This window comes from Trachemys scripta, chromosome 13, assembly GCF_013100865.1.
Source record: "Trachemys scripta elegans isolate TJP31775 chromosome 13, CAS_Tse_1.0, whole genome shotgun sequence".
In the NCBI taxonomy this organism is placed as follows: Eukaryota; Metazoa; Chordata; order Testudines; family Emydidae; genus Trachemys; species Trachemys scripta.
In genome coordinates this window covers 34468927-34482471 of record NC_048310.1, presented here as the reverse complement: position 1 = coordinate 34482471, position 13545 = coordinate 34468927, and the positions used below count along the sequence as shown (strand labels likewise).

The following is a 13545-nucleotide window of genomic DNA, read 5'->3' as shown; positions in this document are numbered from 1 at the left end:
GCCTTCCCTACACCTTGCACCTGCTGGGATCAAGTGCCATCAGCCCTGCAGCAGCACTAGGGTGACCAGACAGCAAATGTGAAAAATCGGGACAAAAGGTGGGGGGCAATAGGAGCCTATATAAGAAAAAGCCCCAAATATCAGGACTGTCCCTATAAAATCGGGACATCTGGTCACCCTAAGCAGCACAGGGAGCCCTTTGCTGGTCTGCTGTCATGGCTCTGCTCATTTTCTCACCAGCCAAGAGTGTTGGAGCCCACCCTGGGCAGGAACTGGTCAGAAGTGGGGTGGCCTCCCCCGAAAGCTTGTTCTCCTCCTTGCAACCCTGGCCCAGGGTCTCTGCTCTGCTGGCCCAGAACTAGTTTCCCCTGCACATTCTGCCCAGATGTCTTCGGTCCTGCTGCCCCATAGGGAGCCCCTTGCAGTCCTGTTATCAGTGCTGGCAACCCTCTGTAGCCCTGCTGTCAGCGCTGCCCTACCCCTAATCCCAATTCTACCCCTCTCAATTTCCCACAACTGTAAAAATAATTAAAAATCAGGGGGAAAAAATAAAAAAAATCAGTATCAATTGTCAACATTTGAAAAATAATAAAAACTGAGTTCTGCCAAGCCTATTAATATGCCTTAATCTTGACCCGGAGATATCACCTACAGAGGAGAAATTAGTTCAAGCTTCCATGCCAAATCCATGGTCTAGCTCATGAAATTGCCAGCCAAAGTGCCAAGGACGATGATGGCTTCTGTGATGGACTATAAAATCCACCCTTACCCAGACGTATAAAATTCACCTTTACGCAGGCCCATGAAAAGCAGTCAGCTGGCATCAAGTCAGCCGCCACTGATCAAGCTAGGTTTGAACCAATGTTAAAAGGCTCTGAATTCCATTTCTCTCTCTCTCTTTCTAGCCCTGGCTCTGCCACTGACCTACTATGTTACCTTGAATATGTCACGTCAGCTTTTTGTGCCTCCATTTCTTCTTCTGCAAAATAGGGATAAGGATACAGACCTTTCTTTGTAAAGTGCTTTGAGATCTATGGATGAAAAGCACTAGGTAAGAGCTGAGTGTTTTACGGATATTACTAATGATACTTCAGATATCTATAGCCCCAGATAAACTATATTGTTTGTCTACACAAATCTCTCAAAATCCAGAACTTCACAATCGGGGGCTGGGTAATCCTAATGTATAACAGAGCTCCCTCTTCACTGGAAAAAAGGGCCCATTTCAAAGATGCAAGTGTGTGAAATGTAGGGAACTTTTTGGTGAAATAGCCTCATTTTGTAATGCAAAGTTTCAGTCATCAAATCTCAAATAGTTTTGAATTTAATTTGAATTGAATCTAGCTTCTTGCTGCCTTTGCTCTATAGCAGGGGACAGATGGTACCAATAAAATAAGACGCACACCCATACCCTCCTTTCCCCTGTGAACATTCTTCTGATTTTGGAAGCTAGCTTTTTTTCTGAGATTCTGCAAGGTTTAAGGGTTTGTCATCATGATGGCTGGAAACTGTATGTGATTAAATATGCGACCCCATGACACTCACCCCAATCAACTCTTCTTCCCCCCCATCCTCTGTCCTCTTCCCCGTAGTACAGACGGCATTCCTCTTTTACCTTGACAACTGAATCTGTGGTACAGGAGAGGTAAGGGGAAGATTCTGAAGTACTACTCTGTTTTTGAAAGAGATAGCTTTCCTCTTCCTAAAATGGCAGAATGTTCTCCTTTCCACATGAGGCTGACAGAATATAATCTCACAATCCTGCAATATGCCAGCCTGCATAAGGAGTAATTTTAACTCCATCCCTGACATTAGAATGGGGAGCAGCTAGGCTCTTCCTCAACAAGACTACATGAACTCATGCTGAGATAAACCCTTAATTTAAATCAGATTAGGTTGGATATGGTCCAAAGCAATGTGGGAATAACTACCAGTAAATGAAAATCTTAATCTGGAAACTAGTAACGTCCAGTTCCAATCACTGGCTCCCAAATGATTATGGATAATCAAAACAGGCTCTAAAGAATGTACTTTGTGAGAAGATAGATGAGGATTGCTTGGGAATATAGTTGCAAAATGAGCATGTGGGGGACAGCAAGTTGAAGAGGGGTTCCAGGGAGCATTTGGAGGCTGAGAATGAAGAATGAGATTAGACTAAGAAGAGACAGATGATGAAGCCTGTAAAATTAGTGGAGAATAGGACTACCAGACACCTTGCGTTATGTCAGGGACATTTTCCATGTTATAACCTTTATAAAACACACAATGTTCCAGCTTGAAGGAAATAGGCAGCTGATTACCTCATGGCCACGTGGCTCCCCTGATACCAGACATCTCTGTGTTCCTGGGGAACTAGGGTGCAGTATCCAGCCAGACTCATGAAAGACACCCCCCCCCCAGCCTCTGCTTAAACCAAAACCCATCAGAAAAAGAAAACTTGCAGAGAGCAGTGAAGGGCGTTGGGAGACACACCTAGACCCCCCCTGATAAGGGTGACAAGATTAAGACATCTACATTAGCATACAGAATGGAGAGCAGAGACAACTCCCCTAGCCTCATCTGCATAAAAGATGGGACAGGAAGACATCTCAATTTACATACAGAATGGAGAACAGAAAACCACACTGAATTCTGGGACCAGAAAAAGCAGGGAAGCACTGCATCCTGGGAATCTCTGCTCTAGATGCTAATGAACCTACGCCTGCAAACACACCCAGCTCAGCAGTTATCAGATCAATTCTAGTAATGAATCCTTAATTGATATCCAAATACTGAAGCAACCTAGTTGCATTGTGAGCTCCCTGGAAGAAAACACCACCCATAGCCAAGAGTGATCAGCTCCTATTTTCTAGTCTAAAGAAAACCCTTGAGTCATCAGCTTACCTATAAACAAATCTAGTGTTCTCCCTTGAACCAGTGTAATTTCTCTACAAAAATCCCTACTCACCCTCTAGTCAGGGTTCTGATGCTTAGATCCACACTATGCATCAGTTCCACTGGAACTCCATCTCCTGTCTGATCGTGCTGGGGGCTCTGCCTGTCTCCAGCATTCAGAACCCTCAGCTACCACCATCATCTGGGAACCCTGACCAGTTCAAGCCTCATGGAGTGGGTGAGACCCCCCCTCTTTCTCTCTCTCTCTGTTTTCCTTTCTACCTGAGGTATTAACCTTTAATCATGTATGTTATGTTGGTTTAGTCCTCCTTGTGTAGTTATTACTATTATTCAATAAATAACTTCTATGGTTAAACTTCTCTCTCTCTTGCTGAACTTTACTTGTTTGTGTTTTTAGCTTCCCCCATTCACTCTACAGCAACGCTTCTTTTACCTAAGCTAAAGATCCCTGCAGCGCCCAAAATACTGTGGAGTTTGCTCATCGAGTAGGTTACTGCCAGTACAATTGTGTTGGGGAAGTGGGGATAGGGACGTGCTGAATTTGGGACGCATAAGGGTAACAGCTTGAAAGTGCTGCTTGACCCAGTCCATGGAGCTCAGGGGCATATAAGGAGAGACAGCTTGAAAGTGCTGCTTCCTCCAGCCCAGTGAGTCCAGAGACATATAAGGGGTCAGCTTGACAGTGCTGATTGACCCAGTCCGCTCAGACTTGCTCTGTTAATGTACGTGTGGGTGTGTGGGTGTTCATCCGGTTCTGGGGTGGGAGTAACCCAGCCCTAGGGACCCTAGGTCCTGCAAGCTAGCTCCATTGGGAGGGGACTTGCAGAAGGGAGAAGTAGAGCTCATATGTAAACACAAGTGACACAAGCAGTACATTGACAGGATTACAGAACACCCTTCCCCAGAGGAGTAACCCGAATAAATGAGCATACCCCAAAGTAATGGGCAAATCTGGTAACACCCCCATGGTCAAGGGAGAAGCTCAGATGCTACTCTCCTGTATTACTCTTAAGCATGGTCACCATATTTTCTGTGAAATAGTTAATTTGAAAAGACATCTTTCAGGTGTGGCAAAAAACAGTATCTTACAATCAGATAGATTTTATGCTGATGATGTGATGATTTAACTTAGTGCTCCCTTGGTTTAATGTACTGGCACTTGGATGACTTTTAGGAACAGAGTTCTACTGAAAATTACCAAGATTGGCCTCTCCTCACATGTAGTCTAGTTAAGCTTTTATTAAAAACACAGTTGTCTGTCCTATGAAATCTCATCACTATTGTTCCAAACACAACAAAATTAATTATGTCACTTTGTGATAAGAGCTCTAGAGCTTTACAATACCAGGGTGTGTTTCACTGAATGGTATTTGCTTCCTGCAGGAAATACACTTCCCAGCTGCAGAGATGTCTGCAGGACTATATGTTCTGTACAGATGCAGACATCCCCATATAAACCCTTATCTAAAGCCCATTGAAATCATTGGAGATTCCCGCTAACTTCAGTGGTCTTTGGCTCAGGCCCATAATATCCAAGCCCCTCATTTGTTGTAGGTTATTGTTTCAGTAATACATAAACTCTGCTGTTTGCAAAGTGTTAAAAACTTCTTTTACTAAACAAATAAGTTGTGTCAAACTAAACTACATAGATCATCCTGCATCTTCTCATGAAAGAAAATGATCTGTGACCACTTAATGTACAATGCAAACTGAAAAGCATTTCATAGCACACAGTACACTTAATTCAGAATAAAAAACATTTCAGGGAATAAAATACATGTCAGAATCACACAGGCATGAGACAAATATTGTTTTCAGGCTGGGTCTGAGATCTGTACCAGTTTAAGTGATCTTGGCCCTTCAGGAGTCTTTATAGTAAATTGGTCCCTCATCCTCTGGTAAACTGTGACTTTAAGAACTTGAATCAATAATTAAGTCTATCATCCCAATGGTATCTGGAAAAGAGGCTTAATTTTCTGCAAGGGAATGGAAACACTGCTGACTTCCTAGCAGGGTAACAAATCAATGACGCAGCAATGGGCAGCTGAAAGCAGATTAAAAACAATCTCTTAATCCTTAATATATGCACAAATTGAAGTGGAATCATTGTGACCTGAGTAGTTTCCATATTCTAGAGAGTTTATGCTCATTTTATGTATGCAGCTCTGAATGATTAGAGAACAAACTTTAGCTATGTTCATCAATAAAAAACGACCCCAGGCTACAAAATTCAGATCCAAAACGTGAACCTCATTAGCTCATGGTGTACAGACCTAGGATTTTGGTTCTGTAATATATATAAGGAATGGTAAATTATTACAAACTATATATGTATGTGTATGTTTGCTTATCTTCTAATTCCCATATTTAAAGGTTCTGATTTGATTGTTATTAGGGTTTACCAAAACATTCTATCAGCTATCCATCCACCCGTAGACCTTATAGACAAAATTACAGGCACTCCCATTGTTCATCACTTGCACTGAACCTTATTAAGCTGTACTGAACAATCTAAGGTGGACTTTTGCAAGAAAAATGTATCTGCTTTGAGCACCTGAAACATTTTATTATTTGTAAATGAAAGCCTGGACTTAAATTATTGGAGAAATAATTCTTAAACTGGAGGTATGTGTAGCACTCTGTACCTTAAAGCAGCACCCTGGAACCCCCATATTCACCACTGTCACATAATGATATGTTTTGTACAAAGTATGCCTTATGAGGTATCATTTTAAAATTCTTGCTTTGTTAAACTTTAATATCCTGTTGGATTGTATGTGCTATCATTGTATGTGAAGTCATGAAGTTTGCGCTGTGTGTGTTACTGAAATGTTTGAGATTGGGAACACCCACAACCAGCCTTTTAGGTACAACAATGGAGTAGCCAGATGTGCTCATGGTCCATTAAAGGGAATCCACACTCCTAACAACCATCCCAGAAGGCTTCTCAGAGAGATCATATAGACTATGGAGGATGCTTGATCAATGGGAGTGGTTCTCCATGTTACAAGCATAGATCTTTCCAGCAAGCTGGAAGAAACTATCAAGAGAAGTGACATTATGACTTGGCCTCACACTCCCCACAACTCAACACCTGGAAACATATCTGGAGGACAAAGACTTTGAACAGGGAAGGGTGGTCCTGGGCTGGAGGAGAGTTCGAGCCTGAGTACTGAAGATCTGTGACCTGTTTATACTATCAGGGTGAGACACTGCTCGATTCAAATCCTGTTTAGTTTACAGAACTCAGATAGCAAATTTACTTTTATTTCTTAGGTAACCAACCTTGATCTCTATACTTATTACTTATAATCACTTGAAATCTCTCTTTGTGTAGTTTATACATTTGTTTTATATTTTACCTAAAACAGTGTGTTTTGGTTGAAGTGCATGGGAAATCTCAGCTCAAGATACAAGATAGTGTGTCTCCTCTCCAAGTCGAGGAAGGGTCAGGCTGGGTAATGAACTTAAACTGGTCAGACTTCTGTCCAGGGCAAGGTAGTACAGTTCTGGGATTCAAGGCTGGGGAGCTGGGGGGAATTGGCTGGAGCCTTCTATTGTTGGTTCATGAGTGGTTAGGAGAAGCATTCGTGCAACTCAGTTGGGTGTGTCCCTGCCTGTGGATGTCTGCGTAAGTGCAGTACCTGCCAGAGGTTTGTAGCTTGCCAACAGCATCACAGTTTAAGAGGGAGCCCAGGTTGGTGGGACAGAGGACTCAGCGGTCCCACAGTCCAGGTTGCAACCTGGGAAAACCCCTCACACTATGTCAATGGCCAGAACCTGAAATCTAATACTCCTGGGGATTTTTGGATACGTTTAGATTGGAAACCCTGGATCTGAGCCTAGACTTACAGTTTTGGTTCTTGGTCAAATCCAAAATGAGAAGGGGTTTGGTTTCTAGTTTCTAGTGAGATATACAGCCAATCTCATAAGAATTCAACACAATGTGTTGCCAGTCTTGCAAAACCAGCTCATTTCATGGAGATGTCTAGTATCTCCCTCCTCTGACCCTGACAAGCACAACTCTTTACTTCAAACCACATATTCTCACAACCATCATCTTATTTAAATTAATTATCCTAAGAAAGTGAAAAAAACATAATGCTCCCAAACTTCTGAAGTGGAAAATAGAATGGGCAGCTGCACTCTGAGTGTAGAAAACCGTCCTACCAAAGAGAAGCATCTCAGATGTGCTCTCCAAAGCCTGGGAAATTTTACAAGACAACCCTCTTGAATGATCACTACGTGAAACAGGCTCCCCAGACCTTTTGGTCCACTTGTTCTGCACTTGGTACTCACCACTGTCCTCCACTACAAGTTTCACTCTGCATAAACTACTATCATAATTTTCAGTGCCAAACATTTTCCTTTGGTTTTGCTTACTTCTTTATTAACTATCACCTCACACAATGGGAGAGGCATCATTACATGCTAAAAAGGCAGTTCACATATCTCATTAAATAATTTTAATTTTTGTTTTGTTTTGAGGCTGACTGTCCCTCAAACATCCCCAATTTGCTCCGTAAACACACAGCATGAGTGAATTTGTTAGTGTCATTGTCCCTCACCTGTTAATGTGTCTCTCTTGAGGCTTATTTAAAGCATACATGTTTTATTAAAAAGAGATTTCTTCAAAATGAGAGCAAAATCCCAAGAGAAGTGCTTGATACTTTGACACCCTTAAATCTGAACTCAAACCCTAGCCCCAAATCTTCAACGTTTCATGCATGTCTATCATCTTAGTACATTCTCTAAGCCACAAATTCTAGCGTAAATGTAATCCAGATCTGATCACTGCTTCTCTGACCTATCTCTAACAGAGTTTATTGACCAGCAATACAGTTGATTTATAACCAAGCATGTACTAGAGACAGTTATAGGTTTCAAAAAGAAAGGGCCTTACCTTGAGAAACAAGGCCCCCTTGGAAGCCAAGGAGTCCGTTCCTTTTCCATTGGGGTAACAGTGATAGGCAGCATCCATAATCGGGTAGCGGCTGGCAAAAAGCAGGCCACTGTTAACAAACTTAAAGCTACAGCAGCCATGGCAGCCATAGACCCCAACATCATATAGAACGTATTCAAAATAGTGATGGAGCTGCTGTTTCAACTTCTCTGCTGCTCTTTTGTCAAACACTTCCTGCAAGCACAGGAAGTCCAAGTTGGCAGGGAAGAAAGCAGAGATCTCATGGTCAAAGATTTCATCCGTATGCTTCTTTTTCCTCACAGAGGTCTTCTTCATGACCGAGGCTTTGTAAAGGAGCTTGTTGTTGATGTTACTTTGGTCCACTGTGCCATCTCCAATGCGAACCTTAACCAGGGACTCTCGCGAGGCAGTGTAGCTGTCTAAACTCCCAGAATCTCCTTCTTTCTGTTTATGGTTGGGTATTTGACCCTTTGGACTCTCTCTTTCACCTTCCAAGGAGTGTTCTGCTGGGCTACTGATATTAGCCTGGCCACTAATGGCATCCACTTCTGGGTCTGAAATGTGGCCATTATCCTCCCCACTTATGCGCACGATACATGTGTTGTTGTCCTCTCCTTCATTTAGTTCCCCTCCAGCTTTAGCATCTCTGCTATCCTCACTGTTATTTGAACCAGAATTGTCTCCCTTGTACTCCATAGATGATGTCCTTTTGATGCCTACATTGACAGCACGATTAGTGCTATCTCCAACTTGGGGAGAGACCAAGCTGCTGAAACTGGCTGCACTGATGGATGTGTTAGTGGGGGAATCTATATATATTTTTATCTGTGGTCTGCTTGCCCCATTTCTGATTCTCCGCCCAATTTCTCTAGCCCGTGCCTGTGTGTTGAAAACATTGTTAAATCTTGCCAGAGAGTCTGGTAGCAGACAAACATTGGCACTACCAAAGCAGAAGCTTTTCCCATTGCCTGTAGCTTTCCATTCAGTAAGTAGTGTAGCGCCATTGGCCTGGCTCTTGTCTCCTAGCCTGGAGTAGATATATGGCCTTCTAGCTGACTGGAGAGGTGACCATAACAAGAAGCCAATCAGGGCAAAAGGAAGAGATGCCACCAGCAGTGCCAAGTAGATGGGAGTGGTAATAATGATGCAGAGTGCTTGAAAGTAGCACGGATCATCTGCCCTTTGTCGTTTCTCATAGGTGGTAGGAACAAAGGAGGCCACAAGCCTGTCTGCAAACCAATAACATGGGAAAATCAGGCCCCAGGAAAAGGAATGCAGAACTGATAGAAAGCTGTTGGGAAATGGGGAAGTGTATAAAACCATTGCAACTCAGTTATGACAACACTTCAGGGACTACTACATGATGTCACTGTCAACCGTCCATCAGAACACTGGGGTGGAGGTCAGGGAAAAATCGTCCAGCCAACAGTTTGGGTTTCCAAGTGTAGTAAACACTTATCACCTTAAGAGCACCATTTCACTTTGTCAAGTAAGAGGGAAACAAGGCCACTGTCTCTCTGTCTTTTTGGCACCTATATTCTTCAGAGGAGGTCATTGCTCACTGCAAGGTACCATAATGAATCTCAGATGCGGCAGATGAAAAACCTGTAGAGACAAAAAAGTAAAAATATACTTAATTTTTACTCAAGGTTTGAAGCATGTTTTTCCCACACTCATACCAATTTTTCTTCTAAGTCAATGGTTATTTTCCTTTTGGTTGTTGTCATTTCATTTTACATGGCAATGTGACTGTCTGCTAAACATTGGGTGATATCTTCTTTCAGCTATTGGATGTAAATCTGCAGTAACTCTATTCACTTGTACCTCTGAATCTGGCCCATTCAATGCAAATGACCTTAAGGTTGCCATGAAAATTATAACACTGAATTCTCTGTTCTTGCACATTTAAAGTCTTAACCTGAGTACTACATTAGCAGGTTTTTTTGAATTTTATAATCTCTCTCTCTTTGAAGGCTGCACTGTTATTTAAATCAAATATATCTACATCTCATCAGATTCTATTTGCCAGTTATTTGTAGGTAGTTCTAAAACAGTATTATATTTAGCATCTTATCACTTAAGTTAATCAGTCTTGGAGTGACATAAAAGTCCTTGAATGAACAAGAAAAGATTTATGTGATGTGGGTTTGAAGGCAAAGGCACATTGTGATAAAGGGCTGAGAACAATTTGATGCTTGTTTACCAAAACAAAAAAGTCTTAGCTATGCTGGTCTCTAAAATTTGCATTAGGGTAGCAACAATTATGGCAACTCCACTCTGCTTAAACCTAGAAACAGGGGAGTTAACCAACAGGTGGACAGCAGTGAAGACAGGAAAAGGTAGGTAATCAGTATAGCCATGATAAAGGAGCATGAAATAAGAGAGTAAGTGTGAATAAAAGGATTTTAGATTCTTCACCTTAGGCTAAATAAATTTAAATCAGTGTCTTTGTCAACATTGCGAATAAGACTATGGAGTGACAAGTGTTTATTAATTTTTGGAATAAAATTCCCTTCTAGAATTGCTTTCTATAATTCTAAAACCTAGAATTTCTACAGTATTAAGCCATGCTGACTAAAGGCATAGCTACCAAATGAGAAAGAGCAGGGATATAGTGAGCTATGCTACAATGTTCATCTTTTTCCTTTCATACTTCGGGAGGGGACAAGATGAGGATTGCAAGAGAATATGGTCACAGTTAATATTTGGGGCTGGATCCACTGATGACTACTTGGGCACTGACAGTGAATTTAAGTGGTTTAGTGCATATTTAGGTCTTATAAGGGCCAGAAACTAATGGGCATTTCTATTAAATGTGTTATAGCAAGCAAAACAACTACATAGCAAGAATAAGTCTAGCTATTGAGAGAGTGAACATGTGCAGAAGCTTGGGTTAGACACTACACTGATATATTATTAGCGGAAAAAACACAGTTCCTCAATTTTCTTTCACTATGTAAATTTCCCTCCCTGTGGGCCAAGCTCTTAGTATTGATTTATGTTGCCACCGCTAACACATTTCTTTGCTATGCTTAACATGAAGTACCAGACTGCAGCCTCAAAGTCTCCTGTATAGGTCTACAGTAATAAAAAAAAAAAAAAGACAGTTATCATTTGTGGTTTCAGTAGTTCTCCCTCTTTCCCAGCCATGTTATCTGTTTAAAAGGGATGAGAAATTCTTCCCTAGTTCTAGGTTTTCTTTCCATTGTGATAAAGCCTTCACATCACATTTCTACAATTGAAGACTTGAAACCAATGATCATTAAGGTGAACTGGAATTCTCTTTCCACACAAAACTATCATTGGCAACGAGCCTGTTTTGTTTTGGAAAGTGCAAACAAAAATCTACATTACCCAGTCATTAGGCTGATTTTTTTTTCTATATGACAATGCCTTGTAAAATCTGACCACCACATTAAAGAGGAAATTTAAGTTCCTCCCAAAAATTACATTTCAGCCCCACTCCTTCTTCCATGCAGGTAAAAGGCTGAACTTCCATTGACTTCAGTGATAGTACAGGAGGATCTGAACCTTTACTAAGGATGTGGAACATTCCCTATTATTTTAATTAAAAAATGGATGTCTAGAGTGCTTGGTTTGGAGGATGTGATAAGATTCACTTTTGCAAATCTTTGTCTGATCCTTCTCTGGAGCAAAGAGCTTAGAAGTCTATGCATCAGATCTGAATCTGTTTCTAGATTCCTTGGGACCACAGGTTAAAGTTTCAGCATCAGCTCAGTTGTTCAACCTTTTAAGGAAGATGAACTGAGTTTTTGGACAGTTTTTACTGTGTGGCGGTCAGATGGATGAGACTTCAAGTCAATCCCTATTCAGAAATGCACTTAAACACATGCTTAAGCTCCTATTGACTTAAATGGAACTTCACCACATGCTTAAATGCTTTGCTGAATAAGATGCCTGAAAGCTGAAGTTCTTGTCTGTTTTATGTGAACAGTAAAGATCCCATGAGAGTGTTCATAAAAGCAGGGGTGCCCTTCAACCAAAATTCTATCAGCTTGAATCTCCTCTCATTTACACTAGTGGAGTAACTATTTAAGTCAATGGTAATACATCAGCAAAAAAAATAGTGTAGAGAGGAGAATTTGGCTCACCATCAATGCTCCACACAAGTATGGATATAGCGACACTAGAAAGAGGGTTCAAATGAAAAATTAAAAGGAGTCCCTTTGCCTAAATAGCTGACACCAAGTCCTCAATTTGAGAAGAGTCATATTCTCCCAATCACTCAAAAGCTAACCATATCCTTTGCTAATGTCAGGAAGCCAATATTATTCACTGGAGTTTCAGTGAGCCCTACAAGTCTCTCAGTTCTCTGGGCAGATGGAACTGCTCCAGCCTCTCAGAGTCTGACTGAGAAGTGTCAATTTTTTTTTAAATCAGCTCAACACATTTTTTCATAATATCATAAACAACAAAATCAGTTACTTAGTTTAAAGAAAAGTCTTATTTTTCAAGTGTCAAGCAACTGATTTACTATTTACCATCTAACTGTTGTTGGGACTTTGGGGTGGTACTGATGGAGAAAAATTTAATAAATTTGCTCTCCTGAATTTTTCCAAAAGATTTTAGGGCATTTAAAATAATGTAATGAGACTACAGAGAAAGGAGTCTTTCCAGTCTGGCATGTACAAATCAAAGTAACTTAAACCCCATCCAATTATGTCATTATTCAGTAGATAAGAAGATGTGTGAAGAACCCTCTCTAATCTACTGGGTACTTAAAATGTTTTTTTTTTAAATCCCTGCCTAATTACATAATTACCCAGTAGGCCTGAAAGGCTCTAATCTGCAACAGTCTCCCGGGTAAATAACACACAATTGTTTGGGGCATGGGAAGAGAGGGTGGAACATGGATTTATATTCCAGTTTTCTGTCTAATGATATGTAAGATTTTGGTGGGACTGATTATGTTCTACACTAAAAGCTCAATTTGAATTTAATATTTCCTCTCTTTTCTACCTCTTTAAAAATACCATACCAAACAAATAGAACTATGATAGAGACATAATAATTTATCAGATTAATTTTCCTTGGACAAAAGCATCCTTAAATAGATCATGGTAGATCCAATGGCTCCCAGGAGGACATATGATTCCTGGTGTCAGTTTTGTAAATAATATAGTCAACACCTACTGGATGACAGGACACACAAAAGCTAACTGGAGTAGGCCTTCACACACTCAATGCAAGTCTCTTATGGACTTAAGGGTCAATAAACTGCATGTTAAGTATTCTTCAAGTGAACCATAATATGATCAATGAAAATGGCTTCAGAGTCGATTATACAAGCATAAAGAACTCTTGCATTCAAACCATGATCTCAATATGCTATTAAAAAAAAAAAGAGATTTGTACAAAAATATTGTTGACTAGGACTTCTGATGGCAAAAGCAAATCAATTCAGATGTAGGGTTGACACTGTTTTAATAACATTTAGCAAGAATGTAGAACTTTGTAAACAATAAGGGCCACGGCAACACATGTCCTACCTATTGCACACAAACATACAGAAGGACTGGGGACAAACTAGCCCAAACTAAAAATACCTCTCACAATACCCCTGACGCAGTAAAATATCCCCATTTTACAGAAACAAAGAGAGAAGTTAAGTGATTTCCCTGTCAGACAATCAGTGGCAGAGCCAGGAACAGATCTCAGATCCCTGACTTTCCTGTACCTTAGCCACCAGAACACGCCCCCCCACA

General features: G+C 40.9%; 1 protein-coding gene across 1 annotated transcript in view; it reads right to left on the bottom strand.

Moving 5' to 3' along the window:
* Nucleotides 1-9421, bottom strand: part of SMPD3 (sphingomyelin phosphodiesterase 3) — a 66781-nt gene extending 57360 nt beyond the window's left edge. The window contains exon 1 of the mRNA XM_034788569.1: nucleotides 7799-9421. Within this exon, the coding sequence (XP_034644460.1) occupies nucleotides 7799-9142 (1344 nt within the window). The 5' untranslated portion in view covers nucleotides 9143-9421. The remainder of the gene's footprint in view (nucleotides 1-7798) is intronic.
* Nucleotides 9422-13545: the final 4124 nt, after the last annotated feature.